The 25789-nt window shown below is 38.2% G+C and overlaps 3 protein-coding genes across 10 annotated transcripts; 1 reads left to right on the top strand and 2 right to left on the bottom strand.

The window, feature by feature from the left end:
- The first annotated feature begins 1933 nt into the window (after positions 1-1933).
- Positions 1934-6216, top strand: xaf1 (XIAP associated factor 1). 2 transcript variants are annotated; one of them, XM_014981128.2, is made up of 7 exons: positions 1934-2061; positions 2675-2810; positions 2925-2981; positions 3682-3904; positions 3997-4064; positions 4834-5070; positions 5159-6216. In XM_014981128.2, exons 1-7 carry the CDS (start codon positions 2024-2026, stop codon positions 5201-5203), a joined length of 804 nt encoding a protein of 267 aa, XP_014836614.2. In that variant the 5' UTR covers positions 1934-2023; the 3' UTR covers positions 5204-6216. The 2 variants fall into 2 exon arrangements, with proteins under 2 accessions (XP_014836614.2, XP_014836615.2); XM_014981129.2 differs by having other exon boundaries at positions 4837-5070.
- Positions 6217-7031: 815 nt separating this feature from the next.
- tekt1 (tektin 1) lies at positions 7032-11499 on the bottom strand. Its single transcript, XM_014981099.2, has 7 exons — positions 11334-11499; positions 11061-11226; positions 10792-10920; positions 10525-10671; positions 9877-10102; positions 8504-8700; positions 7032-7285 (listed from the first exon to the last, which is right to left on the bottom strand). Exons 1-7 carry the CDS (start codon positions 11497-11499, stop codon positions 7126-7128), a joined length of 1191 nt encoding a protein of 396 aa, XP_014836585.2. The 3' UTR covers positions 7032-7125.
- Positions 11500-13747: 2248 nt separating this feature from the next.
- inpp5ka (inositol polyphosphate-5-phosphatase Ka) lies at positions 13748-25110 on the bottom strand. Of its 7 annotated transcripts, none has more exons than XM_014981127.2 (14): positions 24964-25110; positions 24027-24102; positions 21719-21823; positions 21235-21343; positions 21003-21119; positions 20313-20488; positions 20130-20241; positions 19906-20015; positions 19788-19814; positions 16752-16971; positions 16256-16393; positions 16103-16186; positions 15916-16020; positions 13748-15162 (listed from the first exon to the last, which is right to left on the bottom strand). In XM_014981127.2, the coding sequence occupies exons 2-14, from the start codon at positions 24092-24094 to the stop codon at positions 15073-15075; spliced, it is 1461 nt and encodes a 486-aa protein (XP_014836613.2). In that variant the 5' UTR covers positions 24095-24102; positions 24964-25110; the 3' UTR covers positions 13748-15072. The 7 variants fall into 7 exon arrangements, with proteins under 7 accessions (XP_014836613.2, XP_014836612.2, XP_014836610.2 ...); XM_014981126.2 differs by having other exon boundaries at positions 24027-24155; XM_014981124.2 differs by lacking the exon at positions 24964-25110 and adding an exon at positions 24418-24900.
- Positions 25111-25789: the final 679 nt, after the last annotated feature.

A 25789-nucleotide genomic window follows, 5' to 3' on the forward strand; every position in this document is an offset into this window, starting at 1 on the left:
GAAAGTATTCAAAACAATTGCATTGATCGACTGATAATCAGTAAATGTCCTCACTTTTAATAAATAAATAGATTTTCAAATTTGCCATTCTGTAACAATTAAGTGTGTGAGCACAAAAATAAGGCGACACAATTTGCAATAGTATAAACATTTAGTTATTTTTTATTTGTCACACGATGCCACATAAAAACAGCATTTTTTTTTACCATGTATTGTAAACAAAGCAAAAGTTGGTAAAAAGTATTTAGTCTTCCTGTCTCCACTGATCTGTGTACTGCATCAGGAAGAAGCAGCTCAGTCAGCACTATGGATTTTTAATAGATTTTGTGGAGGCGTGCATATTTACACTGATGTGTAAATCACTCAGCAAATGATTCCCTACAAATAAGAGACCCAGTATAGAAGATTAGGTTTGCAGAACAGTGTTTGGTGGCATAATTTCAGTCTAAAATCACTGTCATTTTCTTAACCAGGATAAAACACCTGCGTTGTTTCTTTATGCTTGTGTTAAAATAGAAACATGACTGATTTCTGTTCAGGCTCCAATTAAAAACTTTTACCTATGGGAACATGCATCTCAGATCTTCTGGAAAATAGTTGAGAAATTGAGATTTAGGAAGCTGGTTGACCTAGAAAAGAATTGCAGGGATTTTTCTCATTTTGATTCTAAAATTTCTCATATTTCCCTAAAAAAAACAAGTGTGCAGAATTAGAAATGATCTGATGCTCCCAGAAGCAGGTAAAGTGTGCCATCCTTTTGAAGTGGTATTTCATACAAAGAGGAAACCTGATGACTTTAACCGGGACTATTGCTACCTTGTCTTTTTTCGTCAGTACTGAACGTAAATCTAAAATCCTCTTGTTTATCATTTTGTAGTTCATAGGTTGGAGCCCATAACCAAATAAATGCAGATATAAAGTGTGCTTTGTTTTTGCGTTCTTGTATGAATTTCTCCACATCACTATAACCACCAAGGAACGGACGGTGACCTTTGACACCAGCTCCTATTTTATAATCAGCTCAGTTTGACTGCATTGTACTGTAAGGAGATGGATTGACTTAAGAAGAATTAGGAGCTGAATATCACCATAACTATGAATTCAGAAACATTTATGACAACGTATGAAATGATGCTCTCTAATTAAACTGAATTGTGGAATATTATGCACCATTATAACTCAATAACACATTTTAGGACAGATGATGTCTGGATTTGAGAATATCCTCTCAGCAACTGGTTTGCAGCAGAGTCAGATGACATTAACTGTTTCTTTTAAATCAGGAATTTAATTTTAAACAAGAAAAAATAATAATAATTACAACCCATCTTATCTGAGAAACCTGCTGCTTTAAAATGTAAATTCAGTTTTCTCTCATACTGTTTCATGAGGATTCTTTTCATCAAAAAAGAGAAGCCAAAAGGAACGTGCAACAGCAAACCCAAAATCTTTCTACTCAACTCACAAAACCTAAGACAGAGATAAAAAGAAAGAAACAGTAGAGATAAAAAGAAAGCTCTGCTTTCTTTTTAGATGTGAGAATGTATTCAGCTGTTGAGTTTTTACTTTGGACAAAAACAAAACTGATTACTGAAACCGTTTCAGTTTTGCTTCAAGAATTTTAACAGGTGCTGTTCTAATAAGCAGCCATAATTTCCCCATAACTAAAAAATAGATTCTGGTGAATTGATTCTTGTTTTAAAAAAACAAGTTATTATTGGTCATAAAGGGCGTCTGCTAGAAACTCTGTGCTTCTGTTTCTTTCGTCACACCTGGTGAAGCCGGAAGCAGCAACTGTATTTGACTTTTTGGTATTTGAAACGTTAATATGTGAGTAATATGTGAGTAAATACAGCAGTCAATACAAACCACCACTCAAGAGCCTTCAGCGCCTCCCGCTGGTGAATCGGAGTACGTGCAGCCTGACGGAGCAGATGATTTCACTTTCTGTTTCGGAGAAACGTGATTGAACTTTGCGTTGACATTTCAAGACAGTTCTTCCCACTCTGAGCAACAGCTGTCGATGGAAAACACAGAACCAACCCGAACCTGTGAAACATGGTAAGAACTGACACAGAACTGCATTGAACGATGAATGATTTACGTTTTGTTTTATTACCAACATAAATAGCCTGAATACAGGTTCTACACCTTGGTTCTAAAACCAAGGTTCTGAAACCAAGGTGTAGACGCCTTGGTTTTAGAACCAGTTGTTCACGTTTTTATCTTATCTCAGCCCAACATGAAGTTCAATGTTTGAGAGCATTTAACTTTCAATGCTCTGAAAGTTAAATGCATTGTTGGGCTAAAAGGAGCGCAGGTGCAAAAAGAAAGGTTTCACTTCTATGTGGCCTAAGTTTGAAATGACATATTTGGAGTCGCTGGGTAACTTTTCTGTAGTTCAGTGAAACAGCTGGTCAGAGTAAACAATAAGTTAACTTTCAAGTTTTAAATGATTTCTACCCCTCTGATCAGAGGGAGTCATGTTGTTATGACACTCCAGTAACTCCTGACTCCACTTTTAGGCTTACACGATATAACCCTGTGGAGCTTTCGGTCCTTGATAAGAGAACTTCCTGGTTCAAAGACTCTCAATCTTTACCAGGTCATAAAATAATTTAAAGTTATCCTTAAGTATTTTTCTCCTGAGCTTGTGCTTTTTTTTTTCTTTTAGCCACAAGGAGGTGGCAGAGGCCAACTTCCCTCTGCATGAGACCCACTGCAAACGATTTTTGAGTGTCTGTCCTGACTGTGATGAAGCTGTCCCCAAAGACCAGCTGAGCCAGCACAGAGAGGAGCAGCACACCAAGGTGATCATCCGCCCAGATGTATAAACTACACCACTTTGTTTTTTTCCAACATTTTCCCTGCAGAATGACGCTTATGTAGTTATTTCTTATTGAACCATTTCTGTCCATCTAAAGGTGAAATGCTCCAAATGCAACAAGAAGATTGAACGGTGTCACCTTGAGGATCATGAGGTGAGTTCTTTTGAACTAATAAGAAGGTTCAGTACAATGTCATGTGGAGGAACATCTCACATCTCAACCTTGATGTCTTTCTACATCCATTTGTTTTGTTCAAATACATCCAGTCTTGCTGCTTTGGACTGAAACATTTATAAAAAGTTGAGGTTAAAGACGTCTAGGGCCAGGAATGAGATACAAATAGATGATATTGCAACTAAAGTAAAATCTATGGTTAAAAAAAAACAGCTGTATTTTTGGTATCTCTAATTCTACATGAACCTCAACTTGACTTTAACTGACTAAAAACTGATGGACTTTGCTTCAAAGCCCAGTTAATGACTAGAATTTACCAATTTAAGTGAACTCTCTTTATGCTTTTCAGTGTAAGGCAAGTATACTTCACTATGCTATTCCTAAATATAGTTTATAAAAAGTAAACCTCAACTACTTAAGTAGTTAAGTAGTGTAATATCAGTCAGAAAGAACTGCTTGGATATTATTTTTCAAGGGTTAGCTTTGTCTGTATGGATGGACTATTATGCTTCATTATGATCTCTCTGCATGCAGGTCTTAGCCACCAGTATCAGAAAGCTCATGCAGACTGTTGGGAGTTATTTGAAAAGACAATTTCCTGTCAGATCATGACACAGAGTAAATGTATCAGCGTGTGCGACAGAGCAAATGGATCTTTCCAACTGTGCTCTGCTTCCAGGCGGAGGAGTGTCCGGAGCGTCTGCAGATGTGTACGTTCTGTGAGCTGGAGGTGCCGTGGAAGCAGCTGGAGGAGCACAGTGTGGTCTGTGGGAGTCGCACGGAGCTCTGCAAGGACTGCGGTCGCTACGTCAAACTGACTGACCAGTCAGAGCACAGTTCAACCTGCTCAGCTGCCGATAAAGAGGACTCGACTCAAACTCTCAGCAGTGCATTAAATACAAGTATTGAAATGGACCAGTTCAGCCCTGAACTCACTTAATGCCCAGAATATATTTCCCTCCTGCTTAACCTGAGCTTTTCTTCTTTGTCTCAGCGGAGAACACAGTGAGCTGTAGAAACTGTGGGAGATCATTTCTGGAAAAAGAGATAGACCGTCATGAGGTATGTTAAACATGTTCCATTACATTTCCTTAAGAAATTGTGAATTGGACCAAACTGTGTCCAATTCACAGTTTGATCCAATGTAGATTATGCAGTTCATAATTCATATTTTGCCATAGTATTGTCATAAACCTCAAGGTAATGTGTAATTGTGAAGTGGAAGGAAAAGGATGCAATATTTAACTTTATTTTTAACGGGTAAATATCTGAAAAGTGTGGCATGTATCTGTATGAAGCCCCTCTGAGCCAGTGCTTTGTAGAACCACACTTTGCTCCAACTGCAGCTGCAAGTCTTTTGGGTTCAATATCCCTGGTCACCACAGCATGCTACTGCCACTACCATGTTTCACACATCTAAAAAGTTCTTATCTGACCAGATTTTTTTTCCCATTGAGGCTAATTTACCTTTGGGCAGGTATTAAACAGACCTTTTATTAATCCCACACTGTAAAAATAATCAATGCAATTTATGGTTAAAAAAAAAAAATTGTAAAATATCAACAGTTAATACTGTAAAATTCAAAACATAATATTACCGCAGAAAATACATGGAATTAATATAACTCAATAAACATAAATTTCACTTAATTTATGCAGTCATGAAATTCAGAAAACAGAATTTTATTGTGGACTGATAGAAGACTCTAGACTTAAATGTTGTGTTTTGTCATCTGTTGATCCTGACCTGCATCGCCACAGTAATATTAGGATTTATAGTCTCAGGAATTCACTTTGACACGTATCTGTGTCTGTCTTTCTTTCTCACAAGCAGCTGAGGTGTTATCAAGAGCTCTATGAAGAGGTTGACACCAAAGAAGAAAAGTGGCAGGATGAAGATGACTTATTCAAACAGCAGAGTCAAGACCAGCTGAGAAGTGCTTATAAAGCCACTTCCCAATCACACGCAGGGAGACAGGGTCCGTGGGTCAGCGGAGACCAGGACCAGATCAGCACCTGCCCACACTGTCACCTGGCCCTGCCGCTCCCAACACTGAAATGGCATGAGGTAAAATTCCTAAATCACACAGGTTTTCTTTTATTTATGCTAAATATTTCCTTTGATAACAGTGTTTTTCTTCTTTTTTGTGCTGTAGGCAAAATGCAGAGTCAATGTTGTCTTGAAAGCCAGAGAGTGCTAAGGACAGAGAGAAGTCCTATGAATGGATCTCCTGAGAATAATGACAAACACAAAGGCCATCCATTGTCTCAGCTGCCATCTTAGAATGTGTGTTTACATTTGTTTTGTCATTTTTATTTTCAGCTGAATCATCTCTTATGGGATGTTGTGTATTTTCAAGTCATATGAGTGACGATGCTGTTGTGTCCATGTTTTGAATATTATGTCTGTACTGGAATGACGGGTGTGAAGTCCACAGTGTTCTGGTGTGTCAGCACTTGTTTTAGTTATTCGTAAGTAATGATCTGAAGATGAATTTTATAATGCTATTTATTCCCCAATCAAATCCCTCAAGTGACTAAATAGTAATTAATTACATTATTCAAAGAAGGCAACAGTATCAGCTTTAGCATCTCCCACCTCGCCGTTCCTCAGCTGAGTTTTATCTTCATCACTGCAGACAGAGCTCTGCATGGCATAGCATGAGATTAAGTAATGTTATTTTGTCATTGCCATGACGTTCGAGTAATACTTGTGTCAGTTTTGTGGCACGCTTAAGATTTATATATTAACTAGAGCAGGGGTGTGCAAGTCCAATCCTCGAAAGCTACCATCCTGCAAATTTTAGAAGTATCCTTACTCCAACAGACCGGGATCAGTTCTACAGAGGCCTGATAACGAGCCATTCATTTGATTCAGGTGTGTTGAAGCAGGGATGCATCTGAAAGTTGCAGGATGGTAGCTCTCAAGGACTGGACTTGGGCACCCCTGAACTAGAGCATACACTCATGCCTCCAAATCTTCTGACATTACTAGGAAAATAAAACAAAACTTTCTAGCAGCCTGTAAAACCGGGAAATCAAATTTTGTAATGTATTTACAATAGTGCCATAGAGACATCAGCTTCCCTCTTGTTTAAACTCCTGACATTCAAAGGAAAGTGTGAATTCATCCTGACAGAAGAAACAATATTTGGTTTCATGATATATTTTTTATGAATACGAAACTACAATTAAAACAATCCATTATTGTGAATTTTGTGTACTTTCATTATGTCATTTCTTAAAATATTGTCTTTTAAAAAGTCAACAACTACTTTGGTCTTTTAGTTTGTGTTTGGAGCATAAACTACAGTAGTTCACATTCCATACCCTACTGTCATATTTACACACTCACTGCAGTTTTATCTATTATCTATTTCTGCTCAATGTATTAAAAAGTTGTAAAAAGTCTTGTCTCATTAGATTTACAGTGTCCTCCACCAGTGTTTTTTATTAGAGTCCAAATCAAAGTAGTGATTTGGAAGGGAAATTCTGCATGTTTATAACTTTTGTTAAAACATTTTCTAAAAATTAAAATCTAAAAATTGGGTTCACCAGTGTGTAATTTGGCATAGTATAAGCCATCTGTTTTGTGACATTTATAAATCTATTTGAAAGGCTTTGAACGCCTCACAGAGCTTTGTTCAATCCATCATTTGAGAATAGAAAGAGAAATGAACTAAGTCGTTCAAACAGAGGATTAGTCTGAGAAAGCAGCCACGAGGCTCATGGTAACTAGAGGAGATGCAAAGATCCACAGCTCAGGTATCTGTTGCCATGACACCTTTTAGTTGTCCTGGCAACTGAAAGTCCAAAAAAGTTTATTGATGAGTCAGAATGTCAAACCATGCATCACCTTCCTTCCACTTCACAATAAACCCCTACTTTGGTGTTGGTGTCTCACACAAAAGTCTCAAACTACAGAAAAAGTTCAAAAGGTATAATTAGTTTTGCCAGGCAGTGTGCCGACATAAAAGCTTTAGTAAGTGATTTTAAACGAGAAAAGTTTTAGTCACAGAGTAAAGAAAATTGGTATTTTACATAACTGTATTTATTTTCTGACATATTTTACATGCCTGTATGTATCCATAACATTTACACATGAAGATTTGCTGCTGATTGGTCAGACGTGGCAAATGACGACGGGCTCCCTAAGCTGCATGCAGACGACCTCATCAATGTAGAGAGAGTTGGCTTTGATCTCGATGTTTTCCTGCAGCTCCAGCTGGCAGCGAACCAGCGCCCTCTGCTCCTCCTCAGACAGAGCCAGTTCCTCACGTAGTCTGACAGAACAGAATAAAAAACAAACACCCATGTCATGACGAGCTCTGAAGTGCAATTCTTATGAACAGGAACTCTGAAAACATCTATGAAACTAGGAATGGGACGGTGGGTTTCCAGTAATATTCCGGTAAATGTGCTCGGTATTTCTTTAAATCCTGTAGCACTCACTTTAAAGCTCTAGAAATTTTAGCCATTCAGACATTACTTGGCAATATTTAGCAGATGGTAGAAACAGGGTCGAAACGGAGATTTGACATGATTTTCAGATATAAAACATGAGTCGAAGGCTATCCTAAACTTTCTAAATGAAGATTTAGTCAAATAACCAAGAGGCTGGAGGATAAGCTTTATCTTTACAGTTACTACTCCTGGAACCAACAAGATTATTACTTAAGTTTTTTCTTCATTCAACTATAGAAAAATTCTTGCAGACATGCAGCTTTTAATTTACTATAGTAAAGATGTACTGTTTCAAAACTTCATTTGGAAGACAAAAGAACTGGATATCATCTGTATAGCAATAATAGGAAATATCCTTAAAAGATGACAGTATCAGGTACAGCAGGACAGGAAAGGGATCTGTAAATAATATTGATTTATGACAAAAGTGTGAGGATAATCATTTTAAAGATGATCTGTTATACTTCCTTTAACAGGTTAGATCAAAACATGTTCATTACACTTTTTGCACAGAATCTTTCTCAGATAATGAAATTTCAGTCTGGTCACTTCTGCCTATTTAGAGCTTCTTCCAGAATGAGCTGTTTTAGTGTCTCTTATTACTTTAAATCCAAATAAGCTGTTGCTGGCCACAATCCCAACTCAATGTTTACACTCGCTTGTGAAAATGCCTGCAATCAGACACACAAATATGCAACTATACAAATTTGAAAAGCAGAAGTAGAGCCTCCTGCACAACCAACCACAAAAAGAATGCAGCAAGGGGTTTCTGGATGGTAAGTGAACAACAAAACACACGTCTTTTCTATTAGTCATTACAGGGCACATGCAGCAGTAAAACCAGCTGACCAAACATGCTGGCACTTGGGTTTTTAAGCTCAAAAGGTTTTTGAAATGGCTCATTTTCCACACACCAAAAAACATGAACTTATTGCTGAAAATGGCTGGGTGTTTTTCTAAGCACTTGGGTTGTTTTCAGAAGCAAATGGAAGCACACAAACAACATCAATCAACATGTATCATATTGCAGGACTCACTTGGTGATGTGAAGGTTGAGCTGCTCAACCTCGGCAAGGAGCTGGATCTGGGGTGTGTCGAGACACTGCTCTTTGCCAGGCCTCTCTTTGCGCAGAAGGAGCCGGGCCTGGGCCAAACTCAAGAACTGTTCATTCTCTGCGATGGCTGCTAGCAGATCCTCTCTGATCCTCTGAAGGTTGCTAATCTCACAAATGACCTAGAGAGAAGCACCCATAATAATAACCATCAATCCCTGCAGTCTCAAAGATACAAAATTAGACAATAAATCTAAAGCAAGTTGCAGAGACAGTATCGGAGCAAGCAAATGTGCTCTGTATTCCTTTGAATACGGAGCACATTTACTTACTATAACTCATTATCACTTCTTGATTTCATCTTATTGTTGATATGTTTTTATTGATTTTGTTAATAATTCTCTTTTGTTTCTGGTGATAAACAACAATCCATAACTGTCCTACAGCTCTGCTAACTGTTAGGCAGTTATGGATTATTCTAAAACAAAACAAAAGTATGCATTTCCTTTGTCTGGTTACAGACAAAGAACAGAAATGTTTCTGCCCCCTCCATGCTCTTGTGAGTCCACACCTTATCCATTTACTGTCCTTATAGCTGCGTGTATTTGGTGGTATGTCTCCACCAGATCTACGCATCTAAAGACTAAAAGTTTTGGATGAGGAGTGGTTTTCAAGTGAAGCCATAGATTCTAGTTTAGGTTTTTGTATGGACTTTGACTGAGCCATTCTAACATCCCCCCAACCAGATCACCTCGTTGCACATATTTGCTTTGATCCCTTTCAACAGTGACTTTCAATTTGATAAATTTGGGGATTGCACAACTAATAGTTGTCCTATTACATGCTATACTAATAGTTGTGCATCTCTGCAGCTGCTCCAGAGTTACCACGGTTCTCTTGGCTGCTGTTCTGATTAATGCACACCTTGTCAATTTTGGTGAAGAGCGACATGCCATACTCTCCTTCTAATCTTGGAATACTGTTTGTGACTAAACCTTTCTCTTCTAACTTGCCCACAACTTTCTCTCCCTGACACGTCTGTTGTGTATCTTAAATGCCATGAAGCTGTTTTATTACCAACTTCTGAAGCAGACTACATCAGACTGTATTCAGAATATAGTGATACACTATTTTGAGTTGATTGACCACACAACTTTACTAGAAAATCCATGGAATTTGAAGTTATTCTCTTCGTAAGATATACATATTAAAACACCGTTAGTGACATCGGCATTGTTTTGGCCATGTCATAGATTTATGTTCCTCGTTTGTTCAGGGTACAAACGAAGAACATAAATCTCTCTGTATTGTAACATCTCTTTGTATCTTCCTTAAATAAACCGCACATTGAGCCCTACCTTGGGAAGTTTATCTTCCAGTTGGGTCTTGGCAGCCTTGATCAGCTGAATGTTGAGCTGCAAGGCTTCATTAGTAGCCCTGAACTGCTTCTGCATGTCGTCAGCCGACTGCGCCAGCAGAGACTCCACCAGAGCGCGCAGGGACAAAGAGTTATTCTTCTGCTGCTCGGCCCTGGCTATGTTGAGGTCTGAGATGTTCTCCCACTGCTTTGGGCTAACTGTTGCACTGGGAGAGGGAAAGAAAACCATAAAAACAGCTTGGACTGAAAATACCGTCTCTCTCCAGGTACTCCAGCTTCCTCCCACAATAGAACAATGAAATGGCTACTTTTTCATTAGCTTAACATGTCTCCTTGTGTGCTGTTCTGTTGCATTTTGATCAAATGTCCAGTCCTGTCCAAACCCCCACAGCTCACCACCACAACAGGCAGGTATAAGAAATTAAGTGTAGAATCATGGATGGATGACAAATGCTTGCAACATTCTGTCTGCAAATTCCAATTTTTACCTCAAGCCTGTTAGGGGCTTACTATTTTGTGTAATAGGTGCATTTAAAGTAATAAATAAAGAGGGCTTCAAATAACAGGCTTTAGAGTAGCTATACTATAAAATTTCTTGTTTTCTGGGAACAAGAAGCTGATGGTTTACCTTGACAGCATAGTGATGTTTTTCTTGGACAGTGGCAGATTAGGGATTGTCTGCACGGTCATCAAGGCACAAGAGTTGTCAATGTTTTGAGCTTGAAATTTCTCCTTCAGATCCTGTTCTAAGTAGAACTTAGCAGACCTGTCCAGACTGGAGTAATCAAAGAATATCAGTGTCATTTCATGTTCCTGTTTATAAAATATATATATACTCATTCAGTAGTATCATTATAGGTCAAAACGATATACAGATATTAGCCAGAGTTCTCACCGTATCTGCTCAGCAATCTGCTCTAGCACAATCTGAAGTAGACCTGTCACTTCATGAAACATCGAACATTCTTTCAGCAGCTCGGCGTCCACCGCATCATGCACCCTGTCAGAAGGGGCCCGTTTCCTTCTGCAAGCCACACAGCAGAACATTTTCACTCAACAGCTGGGAGTTTAAGCTTAAAGTTACTGACATTTCAGGACAGCTGCCAGATGCTTAAGACGGAAAAGAGAAAGGTAGGCCGTTCGCTTCTGATTTGGTGGTTTCACCTCGCCTCCAGACAGAGAAGAGTGACTTTCATTGCGTCTTGGTTCATCGCCAGGGCCTTCACCACTCTGCTTTGTAAGGCTTCAAGGGCATCAATCTCTGGAATAAGCTCCTCGAGCTTCATCTCCACCTCCTTCCTTAAAAACTGAATGTCTCTGACCCGCTGATCTGAACATCAGGGAGAGAAAAGAAAAAGATCACAGCTCAATTGCAAGCAAGCAATTTCCTTTAATTCTAAACATGAGCCACCACAAAACCCGTCCTTTCCTACTTACCAAGGCGCTTACTGTCACCATTTTGCATACGGATACATGCGCTCTCAGACTCCGACATGAGCCTCTTACACTCTGCTCGAAAGAGCTCAGAGCGGTTCAGGACAACCTCAACATTGAGGAGATCAGGTCCATCAAATTTCGGGATACTCACATCTAGGACAGACATGGTTCTGAGGAGAGACGGATGGAAAGGAGGATGTCAGAGGAGCGGATAACAGAAAATCCAATTATTAATGGTTAAATATAAATAATTTACCTCTTTTATATCTGGGTTTTTAGATGTTAGGGAAAATTTAAAAAAATATTTGGTCTTTACCTGGTCTTAAAATGATTTTAATAAATTTTCAAGTACACAAAAACACAATACATTCCACTATGCCATTATTTATTAAAACATAAATATCATGTCAGTACACTTAGAAAAGGACTAAGCAGGTAATGCTTTCAGGGCTGAAACAATTAATCTGATTAATCATGATGAATCCAATATTGAAATAATCGTCAACTAATTTAGTATACCGTTAATTTGAGTATGCAGACTGTTTGCTGAAAGAACAAAAAAGATTTTAAAAGCCTTTGTAAATTTGTTCTACCCAGAACTCCTCAAGTGGCATATTTTTTAGCTTATGCATGTTCAGATTGTATTAAAAATGTCCTGTTAAGCACCTCTAATCAGTTAATACAAACAATAAATAAATAATTCTTATCCTGTATTGATGTTAAGGCAAATAGAAAGGCAAAAATGGAATTTAATTATTTATTTATATCTTTTAATATTGGATTTAAAAAAGGCTTGAATTAAAAATCTCCAAAATGTGATCATTCTATTATCCAAATAATAGTCAGGATACTCGATAGATTAATCAATTAATAAAATAATCACTTGTTGCAACCCAAATTACTTTTTTAGAAGAAGAAGGCTTTCTCTCTCCTAAAGCATCGTTTTTAAAGTTAAACAACTGACTTACTAAGCCATGCTCTTTGGACGAATGTGGTCTAAAGTGAAAATGATAGGTCATAATGTCCTGACCTAACCAAACATACAGCACATAGGCACAAAAACGTCACACAAAATGTTCAGCAGTTTGAATTAATGTCTGCAGACACCGTTTGAGGTTAAAGGTGACGTAGTCTGCCAGACAGCTAAAGCCTGGCTGGAATTTCGCTATAAAACCACTGAAGCAGTCCTGAAAAAAAAAACTGTGGGAAACAACAATACGAGAGACTGAGAGTTAAAGCTGCTAAAGGTGAAATGTACTGTTTAAAACCTTATTTTGACTGTGGGGATTCGGCCTAAATAAAATACTATTTCCGAATACTTAAAACCATAAAATACATTGAACTTTCTTTTTACATCGGAGTTTTTGTTCTTAAAAAATAAAAATAAAAAACCGTTGACATTAGCAACAAGTCACCCAAACCTGAACCTGTTAGCTAACCAGTGCTCTTTAATACGAACGTAACATTTTTATCTCGACATTAATATAAGTTTATGAATAAATAAGTTCCTGTGTGAAACGCACCTTCTTTCGCGCAGCTGAAACAGAGAAAATGTAGCGGAGATCCCGCTGACCGCAGGCACAAATTAACAAAACAAATGGTTACTATGGCAACCGGTCGGACAAATCCTAAAGCGAGATTCCTCTGCCGAGAGGCGTTTCCCTACCAGCTGCACTTCAACGCAGCATTTGACCTCCGTGTTTTAACTCCATGGTGCATTCAAGTCAAGTCGTACACTAGCATATCAACATTGAGATAATTGCAAAACGATTAAATATTTAATTTTTCTCGTCAAAGGTCACGAAGGTGTTTTGCTACCAGTTGCAAATAAAATTATTTTTGAAGTTCGGTTCTGTTAAATGATCTAAATCTGAGGTGTTGCTGTCCATGGTACTGGACAGTCCATTTGTTTAATGGGAAAAAAATATTCAAATCTGCAGCAGAATCACAATGAAACCATGTGTGCTTTATTGGCTGTTAATCTAACAGTTGGAAGCAGTGTCATTCAATTTTAGAGCATTTTAAAAACCGGGCAGTATAGAACCTACTATTTATTCAGGTGAATATTAATGAAATCTATTATCTAATTTTTATCAATCAATCACAGTTTAATTGTTTTATGTTATAGATGATTCCTTAGCAGGTATTTTTTCTGAATACATCAGTTCTCTGACATTTACAAAGTTATATCCCCAGATCATTTCCAACCTGAGTGCTGTTATTTACCAAAGTGTTAGTAGCTATACGTTTTTGTAAAGTATTAAAAGTGTAAACTCTTGATTGATTAACATTCCTAGATCATCTAAAAATTGTACAAAAATTACAGCAAGTTAGCTCAAAACCGATTAAAAATGCCATTTACCACACACTGTACATTTTCCAGCATGAATAACAACAAACGAATAAAACCAAGATTAAGTAGGGAATTATTTAAGTTTTATTTTTGAAATGTGTGTTTTTTTTTTTTTTTTTTTTTTTTTTTTTTACAGTACATTTGCAAAGAAGCAGCTGACAAAAAGAATCAACAGCAAAAAAAGTTCCGGAGAGCCAAGATGTGGCTCTAAGCTTGTAAAAAGAAAGATCCAAATGAGATCTGAAAAAAATAAGCAATAAAGATGTCGAAAGATTAAATATAAGGTACTGGTGATGAAGAGGTCAAAGTTAAGTTAAGCAGCATACAGTTCAATTTAGACAATTGCTTTAAAGGCACTGATGAATTTACCACAAAACATATACTGAATAATAATGACAAATTTTAAATATATATATATCCATATATATATATACATATATATATATATATATATATATATATATATATATATATATATATATATATGTATATATATATGTTTAACAACATTATACAGTGTAAAAATAGTCATTAAGTTTACAGTGATGCTACAATCTACATTAAAAGGGAATGATTTCAATATTTTCTTTTAAACTCCTGTGGGCTGAAGTTGCAAAGCTGACCTGGAGTCATTGGAAACAGATCCAACTAATAAAACAGCAGTTCAGTTCTCAGTTCTCACTGGAGAGCTTTAAAATCCAAACTGTCAAATTGTCATTTGTCTTTGTACAGCAGCGCGTCTCTACAACAATAATCACCAAATAATTTAAAATCACAATCGCATCTAGCTTTCACACAACAGCAGTGATTTTTTTTTCCATGACAGTACACAGATAAAGAGAAGCATTCCAGAACAAAAACTTCTCATTTTTCTAAACATTTCACACTTTCTGTACACCTTATAATTTAATAAAAGAATCTCTGTTTTTAAGGTTATTTTCTTAGGAATCAGTGCATTGCACAAGCACATACTGGCTCTCAGAAAAAAGTATATAATTGCTGAAAATGTGAAAAGTGTTCACATATAAATTGGTGTAATTGAGATAGCATGGAAAGAGAAAAGTTTGCTTCCTAATTCCCTTTTCCAAGCTGACAGTTTACTGGAGGGTTGCTGTCTTCTAACAGAAGCTGAGAAAATGGTTCCTTCCACCCTGAGCTGGACTTAAGAAAATTCTCCAATATCCTTCGTCTTTACATCTATAAGCTATTGGACATTAGCCAGGTATTAGTACAGCAGTTGGTCTGTCTACCAGATGACCACTCATTCCAGAAAAATGTACCAACCACAGAGGTTTTGGGCTCAGTGGGGATGAGATTCCAAATTTGAACTCTGAGCTGGAGGTCAAGAAACCAGATCAGTTGTTCCACATCTGGGAGTGATTTGCTTCAAAAGTCTTCACTTCTTGCTATTCTGTCCAGTCCACTGATCCTCTCGGGAAACAAGCCTTCTGCCACAGCTACCTTGGACTCTTGGACCTAAAAATATGAAGATTTAAAAAAAAAGAAAGAAAAAAAAGTACACTGAAAATCTGAGTAGTAAAATGTTCCTATATGGAGGATTTTTATAGATTTCACCAACTTAAATTTAAGACTTTTTAAGACTATTATGAATGAAATTTAAGACTTGTCTCACAACAGAAATGTACAAAAGGAAATACTATATTTTATATAATAGCGCCATGCATTTTTTCCATAGAATGAATGTTGTATTGTACTGGTTGGCAACAGAAGTGAGCCAAAGGCATAGACAAAAGTCATCCAGCCAACTTAGACTTGCCAATGAAGATGAAGAAAAGCCAGAGAGCTGGCAAGGGTTTATTAGCAACTTAATCGGTGGTATCCTGGATAGCCTCAAGTCACAGAACATAATGAAGATGTCTCAACTTTTGACTGACAGAAAAGTCCCATGAAAAAAATGAACTACATAAAATATAGGACATTAAACAGTCTTGCCGCAACAAATTTTAAGACTAGTGAGTATTTAACATCAACTTACACATTTTCTAATGAATTTAAGACGTTTTAAGGTCTTAATTTTAGATACATGACTAAGACTTTCTGAGGATGTGTGGACACCCTGCTATGAGTGCTAAGCAGACTGTAATCCAATAGAAATATTAATAACTAACATATTGAAGGATTATGTCCCCAAATCAAAACACTCCATAATCATATCATCATTCCTAGTTTAATGCACACTTTCTTTTCATATTTTTGTTGATCGCTCACCTTAAATGGTTCACTAATTCCAATGATGCACCGCAGGTTGCTGCTGTAGTAACACAGGACACACTCTCCCCCCCTAACCGGGATTTCCTCTTTACCCATGAACACCTAAAAACAGCAAAAGAGTAAAACGCCTCTGCAAACCTTTCCACTCAGACTTAGCAACACTCCAGGCTTCTTTAGCTCCTACCTGCATCATTTCGTTGTTAAAGGCCACTTCATCGTCTTTGACCCACGTGTAGGTGATGTAGTCCGACACGCTGCTGAATCCAACCTGAAATCCAGACATCGAGTGAGTGAGGTAGAAACAGAAACCCTAATGAGCTGCTGGTGGAAGGATAACCTTGTAGAGTCCGATCCAGTCCCAAGTACTGGATGGGAAGGGCTGCAGGGGGTTGTAGAGAACAATGGAGTCAATGTCCGCACTCCAGTCGCCTTCTGCATGCAGACTCACCAGAGGAGTCTGGTGCATCTTTGTCAGCTTTAAGGACAGAGATACCAACTTTAATGGGTGTTTAACAGTAAATACAGTCATTATAAAGTCTCTAACACTGCAGGAGGAAACCAAACAATGTGTATTTATTCATACCTCTAATCTATTGTCAAGATGACAAAAACAAAGTCAATCTTCATTTTGTCATCTTGTCTTGCAGCTCATCTGTAGGCCAAATCTGATATTTTCAACAGTAATTCTTAGCATTGCTATGTATGTAGCCCCCACTTTGGTTCCAAAAACAGAGGACTTGAGCTCAAACTGTACTAATGCAGAATAAAGAAGCAACGCAAGAGAACTAAGCTCTGATTCATCACATTTCTTCCCACTTGATGGAGTTTCTCACCTCCAGGGTGAAGATGCCGATCACAGGTTTGTGGTCACTGATTCTGAACTCCATGTTGCTGGTGTACAAGTCCTGCCGGACCTTCAGAGGATACTCCTCTTCCTCTTTCTGTTGCTTCTTCTCCTTGACATCGTTTTCATCTTGCTCGTCGTTGGGTTGGGATTTAGGTCGGACACGCCACAGAATCCGGTCGGTCCAGGCAGGTTTTCGCTTCTTACCGCTAGACAGGTGATCACAGACGATATAGGAAGGGAAATGTCAATTTGGAAAATAAAAAGAAGCTTGTTCCCTGAGAGGAGCAATACCTTGCAAAGGTATTGATACTTGTTGAACTTATTTGCATTTGATCACATGACAGCTACAAACTTTATAGCTTTGGTAAAGATTTTAGGTGATCAGCCAGCGGATGGTGGTGCCACATTATGGAGGGGACAGAATAAAACTTTGCCTATATTGACATTTTGCTCCATCACATATTTGAATATTTTATTTATGTTAAAGCTGCCTATGTTTAAAACACGTGAAGCATCTTTATTTCCAATCTTTTAGCATTATATTTCCAGTAAATTATTTTTATACAGCAGTCAATCTGAGTGGTGCAGCTGAGCACGTTATTTCTCTCAATTTGTGTAGGAGAAAAAAAAGAAAGTTTGGAATTATGTGTTAACATTCTCTGAGTTGGATATATGGACTCAAATATTCATTTAAACATATTAGTCTATCCTTTTTACACACCCCCTCCCTCATAATGCATACATGAAATACAAGATTGTATGTAGGAAGATCTGTTAAATGGACGAGTTTGTTGCTATTTCTAGCATCTATACCCAGGACGACTGTTAAATGCTAAAGTTGTAGGAATCTTGCTGCGTCTATCCTTGCTGTAAATGAAAACAGGGAAGAGCTCGTGGCGACAACAGCAATGCTAATCCTTTAATTTGACTTTACGGGCAATTTGTTTAAGAAAAAAAAAAAGAATGGTTTGTGTAACTAACTGGTTGTTTCTAATGTTGATCATAAAAGCAAAGTATTCAACCCTGAATGATGCAGAGATTAGCTTCGGACCTGTAAGGGTTCAGAACCCTAACAACCTAATCTTACAATCACTCCTGCTAATACTGTGAAACTAATACAGTCACCGGTCAAGAAGTGGCGCAATCTCTTTATCTGTCCACACATGTTAGATAATAAGCCAGTCATATTAGAAAACATGCTCCCTTTTACATAAACAATCCTGAAAAGCAGTAGGGTGGTGGTAAACAGTGAGGGTTAACAGGAGTTAATACAGGTAACAGATACCAACGGTGCTTCATAATCCGTATCTTTTATTCATATAGCATTTAATACGTACTACTCACAAAAAGTTGGGAAAATTTGGCTTTTGGGGTGAAAAATGTAGAATATGGATCTGTGTTACAACCTTGTGATGGTGAGCTAAGCTCAGCGTTGCAAACCCGATCGTCTTGGTCTCATGATTTCAAAATGTGAACAAAGAAATTCATTGAGTGAATCATGGATCAAACACCTGTTGTGAATTTTGTTGTTAGGCCATGAAGTTGAGCAAAATGCACTGAAACGTTAAACAGTTGGATGTGTGCAACAGTTTAGAGAAGGTCACATTAAGTTCACCTGTAAAGGTTAAAATAATTTTTAAGGGAACTTTGCCCTAAAGTCATATATCACTAACTCTTCATGAGCAGTGTGATTTCACTATTCATATATACGTGAAATACTTTTATGATTTAAATCTATTAAATAATCTAATGAAAGCTCTTTTTGTGTCATAGTGCTTCAAAAACCCAAACGGTCCTTTCCCTAACATCCGAAATAAACTGGAAGAAAAAATACCTTAGGCTTTGTGTGCAAAGACGGGCTGAGTTTAAAGCTCATAACCATATCTGCTTGTTTCAGTTTGCTATTATCTTTTAGCTAAGGTTTAAATATGATGCTTAAAATATGTCACTTTTACTAGGAGGTAAAAGTGGTACATATGCACATTAAAGCATGGTTAGATGAATTAGGAATGGGCAAATACAGAGCCTATCTAAAGTATTCATATCTCTCAAACTTTTTTGAGAGCTGAATAAGTATCTTTTATAAAAATATGTTTTCTTCTTAAAACCTTTACTATGTCATGACAGCATAACAAGAAATAGAAAATCTGTGAGAAAAATTGAGATTTTCCACCTTCTTCTCCCAGTGCTGCAATTGCTAATGCTAATGCTAATGCTAGTGCTGACACCACTCAGCCAGAAACAACCAATCTTGTAGCCCAGCAGAGAGCTACGGCGCTAAGATCCTCCTCCTGGCTCTGATTGGTTGTTTCTGACAGAGCAGTGTATTTCTGCAGATTGTAGTAGGACCGCAGAGCGGAGGCAGAGGAGCTCGACTTCTTCAGATTATCTGTTTTATGTTGCGCTGTCAGGACATGTTGACAAACATGTAAAAAAAAAAACCTGTTTTTATAAAAGTTAAACACTGTTTATTTCAATCAGATTTTGTCACGTTACAGCCACAAACTTCAATGTACATTTCAGCCCAAAATTATTCATAGCCCTCACTGACTTAGATCTTAAAAGCATGTTGGAAAATAGAGGTATCTCCAAAAACAATAAAACTGTGTGGAAAAGAGCATAGATATTTAATCAAAGCAAAAATAATTTACCTGGTTTTATTTACATTTTATTAAAATTGTCATGTCAATAATGACTTATAGTTTTATAAATAATCTATGGCAAGATATTTACTGGCAATATAACAATCAAATCCTTTTTATAATTCGTGATCAGGACCCTGATTGGATCACCCCAAAGCTATTACCATCACCTCCAGTCAGATGAAACATACTGGTAAAATTAAATGACAAGTAAAACTAAATCTGCAATGGATATGAATAACTTTGGCCTCACCTGTATGTGCAGTGAAATTTGTGTTTATAACATGGCGAAACGTGGAAGAGTTCAGGAGTATGAGTGACTTTAGAAGGTCCTGTATTTTAGGGAAATGTGCATATGATTAGACTTTAGGAATGCTTACTTAAAGCCAAACCATTCTGTGTAGAATCTGAAAAGTTAAAAAGAGGCGAAGATAAAATAAACACAAATTAGAAATAAAATGATGATTTCGATCATCATGATGATTTTAATCCGAGTACCTGCTGTCATAGGTATCTGAGTTCAAGTCAAATTTGTATGTGGGCTGAAAGTCCAGCGGTCCTTCTTCAAACTCCTGCAGCAGCTTCTCCTTCTTCTTCAGCATGATCAGCTGAAAACACAACACGTTTTTTTCACACGGCATCATCGTAGCTACCCAAGTACTGACGGGTGACCCCTGGATTCTCTCACAAATACGAGCTGAAAGACGGTGAAAGAGTCCAACCTGGTCATGACTCCACAGCAGGTTGTAGGTTTGGTTGTTGATACACGAGCGGACAAAGTGCATGCCGTGGTCCTGGATCCTGAAGTTGAGATCTCCGAACCAGAACACCAGCCTGATCAGAATGACAGCAGAAATTAAGAAAACATGTTACCTGTGCTGTTTGAGCAGCGTGTGTTTTTTCACCTGTGGTCGATTATTCTTGGAGCTTTCTTGCAGTCGAAGGTCTGCGTGTCCATGATGTGCTCAAACTCATCCATCCTTTCATTTGCATACTTCATATGAGCAGCCAGGTGGCAGTTGAGGAAGCAGAGCATGTGTCCATAAAAAGACAGACGAACCGACACACCGCCTTTGTTACCCTGACAGACAAACAGGAAGGGAGAGAAATAAAACAGTCGAACATGCAGGAGTAAGAGGAAAAACGTACGAAGCACTGAAACGTACAAAAATTTCCTTCTGCTTTTTTGGTTCGCTTCATGAACCAAACAGAATAATAAGGATGCAGTGTGGCTTAAGGAACTACTGGACTAAAAATATAAATGTGGAACTTCAAGTTTCTGAGTGCGCATTTGAAAATGTGCTCCTCACGTTTTTCACATTACAGTTTTTATTTACTTTTAACAACAAATAGTGACACATTCTGTTTTCAAACACTCCTGGTGAGAACATCGCTTGGATTCAGAAACAGCTTAGGCCCTCTTTTCACCCGATTACAAAGTCCTAATAATAAGAGTAAAAATACAATCGTGTGTGTGTGTGTGTGTGCGTGTGTGTGCGTGTGTGTGCGTGCGTGTGCTTCATTTCAATTGAAATTCAATTCAAAACTCAATTTGAATTGAATTGACATTTTCTATGTGTGTCTTTTCCGCTCACCCAGTAGCCAAATATGCCGGTGCGGGTGTAGGTGGCCTGGATGTCTCTGATGAAGGGGACGTGCTCCAGTTTGGAGAAGAAGAGCAGCAGCAGACCCTGCATTCTTATCGATGACACCTGAAACACGTCGTTTCACAACATATGCAACCCTTAGTTTGAAAGTTTTCACTGTTTGTTCTCGTTTACCATGCAGAATATGTCCATTGTATGGATTTGTACGGAGGAAATGTACCTTGATGTAATTCAACGGAGCTAGTGTGGAAATAAACAGCTGACTCCAGGGGTCGTCAAATATCATGTCCGACACAAACCTCACTGGTCCTGAGTAAACTTCCTGCAGCCTGAGCACATACAGGTATGACTGTCGGGTATAAATGCACACAGAAATAACTTGAAAGCAATAAAAGTAATAATACATAAAAATGTACTGAAAATAGCCTACGAAAATCTGACATTGCATCTGAATTGTCTTTCAACAGAATAATTTAAAAAAACAAACAGGCCTGGACAAAAATGCTGGTACGTGTAACTGAAACCAAACAATTTCTGTAACTCTTAATGAGACGGCAGTGTTTGATTTTCATTGCTCCATTTTCATTACTTTTGTCAGTTTCAAGTTATTTCAGTGACCATTGTGGGGTTTCTTATTCATTAACAAAGGCCTACTAACAGTTTTGCCACTTGAACATAAATGAAAAAGAAAACTTCAGCCATACCCTATGACATAGAGGTCAGGAGTCTTTGGTGAGTTCAAGTGGAGAAGTGAGGCCACATCATCGGGAGGATCAGCCGTCGCCACGTTCCACGTCACCATGTGAAGTCTGGAAGATGGAAAAAAAAAAATGAAAAAAATGAATCAAATGAATTAATTCAACCTGCTTCGACTTATTCTGAGAACCTTTTGGGTCAGCGCTTCTCTTTAACCACCAACCAAAGAAAAGCTCATCAAGCCTGACCGTGAAAGCTGTTACAATGGCAGCAGTGAGATACCGCCGCCAGAAGCAAATCAGGCTGCTACAGTTTATTTAGACTCAACTCAGAGCCCGGACTGTCCTGATCTTAACCAGAAAGATTAAAGCAAATGGTTAAACTGGAAAGCTACAATTAGAAGAAAAATAGAGGCTGTTATTAAGGACAAATAAAGAAGTTTGTTGAGAACACAGAGGGGTATAGATATAAAAAAAAATAAACAGAGCAAAATTCTTTCTCTAAAAAAGTGATATCTGGGTCCAGCTTCTTCTTGTTCCACCTGAAGTTGTCCTTTTTTGGCTTGTTGGCTCTCTTGGCACAGGAGAGGAAGGCACTGTCCAGGGTCTTGACCATTTTCTGGTGCAGCTCGGTTTTGGGGTCCAGGTCATCCACGCAGGTCATCAGCTGGTTTAGCCGATGGCGCAGAGCCAGTTTGCTCGCCGTTGACTGTGTGGCATCAGAAGAGAGGGTGTCACTGCGGACGCGCCCCATGGTTCCCAGCAGACCGCTGATTTCGTCCATTCTGGCTCGAGATGCAAAGTCCAGTAAGAAGTCCCTGAATCCCCCACTGAGAAGGTTCTAAAGTTATCTGAAGGACTCGGTGAAAAATATCAAAAACGGGTTGATTAGAGAGTGAATCAAGGGAGCTGAGAGCGGTTTTACTGTAGAATCAAACCACCAAAAGGGAAGTGGAGAAAGTCCAGGGACAGGGAGATTAGGGAATTGGTTCATTTGTCTACAAGTCGCCTTTGTGCTCTGAACTCTACCTCTAATCTCACTGAAAAATGTCCCAACAATAGGCCTATTAAAATAATTGAGAAACCACGTTGCAAACGAGAACAGAGCTGCTCCTGCCTCAGCTGGACGGCAGCACGCTGGCCGCTTGTTTCACTCCAAATCCGCATTAGGTGTATGTTGTTGAGCAACCTAATCCGCCCGTCAGAATGAAGCGAAGTGGTAAACAGTGCTCCGGGTTTAGTGTTACAGCACATTCAATCCTACATGACTCACGCAATCGGGCTTTTTAAAGAGATCCCTGGAGTGCCAGGCACGGCACAAAGAGCAGATCCACTATTTACAGCAAAGCCTTTGATTAAGAGAAGAAGGAGAACAGCTTCATGTTGACACTTGATGAAGATACTTTTTAACTTGGTGCTATAATGTAATGGAGGATGACATGATGAAGAGTTTAACCCTCACCTCACCTATAATTATGAGATCTAGATCACAACAGAAATAACAAGACCATGAAACAAGTTTCACCAGTAGAAAGGCAGCATTAAAAAGAGTCGCTTGAGTTGGTTCAAACATCTGATCAGGATGCCTCTGACAATCCAGCCTCATCCCAAAGGAAGAAGATCCTATGGGAGGTCCAGGACTCAGTGCAGGGAAAACATTTTTGTGACCTTCTGTGGAGCCCCTTATGCTGATGGGTATGTGGCTATAAGTGATTTCTGTCCAATCACAACACTGTAAACAGTGTGATCCTTGGTGAACATCGCAAATTAAGCAAAGAACAACAGATGAATGAGTAGATGAATCAATGGAGACCCTTCTTGCAACTTCAAGGTCTTAAGAGATCTAATGCTGACAGTTTAGTACTAAATATAGCAGCAAGTACAGACCTATAAGTAATGCTACAGCTAAAAATTTGTAATTTTGTGCAACTTTTTAAATATATTTGTATCTTCGTGTGAGCCTACGTGCTTCGATCCTGGTGTTACACATGAATTTTCCCACCATGGGACAATGAAGGATATTTCTATTCTAAAAGTGCAGATCATAGGAAGTATTTCAATTTTGTTTGAAAGATTCTAAAGCATCACAGAAGTGCTGCAAGCAACAAAAGAGCAATGAACAGCAAAAAAGAAAAACAAGATTAACTTTTTGTTACTGAGGATGCGCACCACGCATCATCTCATTTCACCCAACACTGTTTACCAGGTAACACTTATTACCTGGTTTCTAACTTGTGCCAGATCCAACTTCGTTATTACAGAGCAGGACATCAGTGTGACTTTATTTACTTGTTTATTAACCGGAAGAAGATCCTACCTGAATCTTTCACTTTCCTTCTCCAGTGGCTGATGATCATCTGGTTGCTCCTCGTTCTCCTCCATCATCTCCACGCCTTGCAGCACCAGATGTAACAATTCAACTCCAGATTCGTGCCCTTGTAAACAGCTAAACAGCCAATATTAGACCTAATATATTTTATTATTTCTTTCTTTGCTTCTGTAAACTTTAGCCATTGGTCCCAAATACTCTGGTGATGTGCTTTTGTAACGAAACACAAGGCTAGCTGCACTGCGCAGCAAGCTAAAGAGAGTCCTGTTTTAAATTAAGTACGAAATACCCGAAGCAACAAGATGCACCAGAAGTTATATTATCACGTACAACCTGAAAGGCTTTGGTAATATTTATTTTGGCTTTAAAATCAACTTACGAGATGGAGCATAGCAGTCAGAAGCCGCAGAAGTACAGTATTGTTGTTGTTCCCGCCCCTAACCGGAATGTAGGTAGTTTACTGTCAAAATAAAAGACTTACTCTAAGAGCTGCTTCTTCTATACGTCAGCGTGTTGGTCATATTGTGAGTGGCAAGGTCGTTTGACTTCCGGATTTAATTATTTCCATTTATTAATTTATCTCGTTCTTATAACACCAATGATGGTGAGACAAAATATTACTTTAAATCAAAATATGAAAGAAACCGCATTTCCTGTTTCTATTCTAAATACTTCGGAATATGCGTCCCAGTAGGGTTATTTTCTCAGATTTAAAGTGCATTTTGAAAACCTTTAGGTAGGTAAACAAGCTTTTCATTTAGCCCACATTGTAGAATTAAACTTTTTTTATTGGTCTATATTGCAATATTCTAATAGTAAATGTCGTGTTGCTTAAGCTCAAATCAGAAAGTTATTTAAAACATAAATTGTAGTTATATATATGTCCGGTTCTAATAAGAAGGAACATGTGAAATTTGATAAATACCAAGTTTTCAAAGAGGAAATAGAAGTTGGAGAGTCAAGTCCTCAGTGATCTTCGACTTTGAGCTGCTACCCACACTGAGGGAGTGGTTTCAGGAACATCCTCTATCTCTAGTCATTATCTTACATGTTCGTAGGACTGCCCTCTTCTGGCTTGGTTTAGGGCACAAGTGTCAAACTCAAGGCCCGCAGGCCACATGTGGCCCCCCCATGTCATTTTATGTGCCCCGCCTCCCAAGCATTTTATAAGCCGACATTGACTTAAAATAGGTTTTGAGCACGAATTGACTACAAACTACATCTCCCACAATGCATTCCGATTGTTACCAGCCAACATTGCGGCTTCTCGCCACTAAAGAGCATCAGTCACCTCAAGCTGCTTATTGATTTTTCCCAGCGAATAAAACTCAGACATCGACAAACTAACATCAAAACGTCCAAGAAAAGAAAAATCTATTTACAAGTAAGACTGTGAATGAAGATGTGTGTGAGTTGGTGTCAGGGCGGCAGGTCGCGCTAGTCTTTTTTTGTTATCTGTTATCTTGACCGACAACATAAAAAAATCGGTCATGTACTATTTTTATCCGTGAAATTACAATCATATTAACATCGCCTATTTAGTCGCATTTTATGCGCTTTAGTTAATATTCACCGTGAATCCAGATCCCATCACAAATTAAACAGATAAATGCATCTACATTTTTCTCGTAGTGACAAAAACCACCCCAATAACTTTTAATAAATTAAATTAAGCGACTTCACTTAAATTAGCATCACTTCACCCGCTGGGGTCTGAAAGCACTTCCTCTTGGTCCCCATCTGCATAAAAA

This window comes from Poecilia mexicana, unplaced genomic scaffold, assembly GCF_051168715.1.
Source record: "Poecilia mexicana isolate PSO_F unplaced genomic scaffold, ASM5116871v1 scaffold_13, whole genome shotgun sequence".
Taxonomy (NCBI): Eukaryota; Metazoa; Chordata; class Actinopteri; order Cyprinodontiformes; family Poeciliidae; genus Poecilia; species Poecilia mexicana.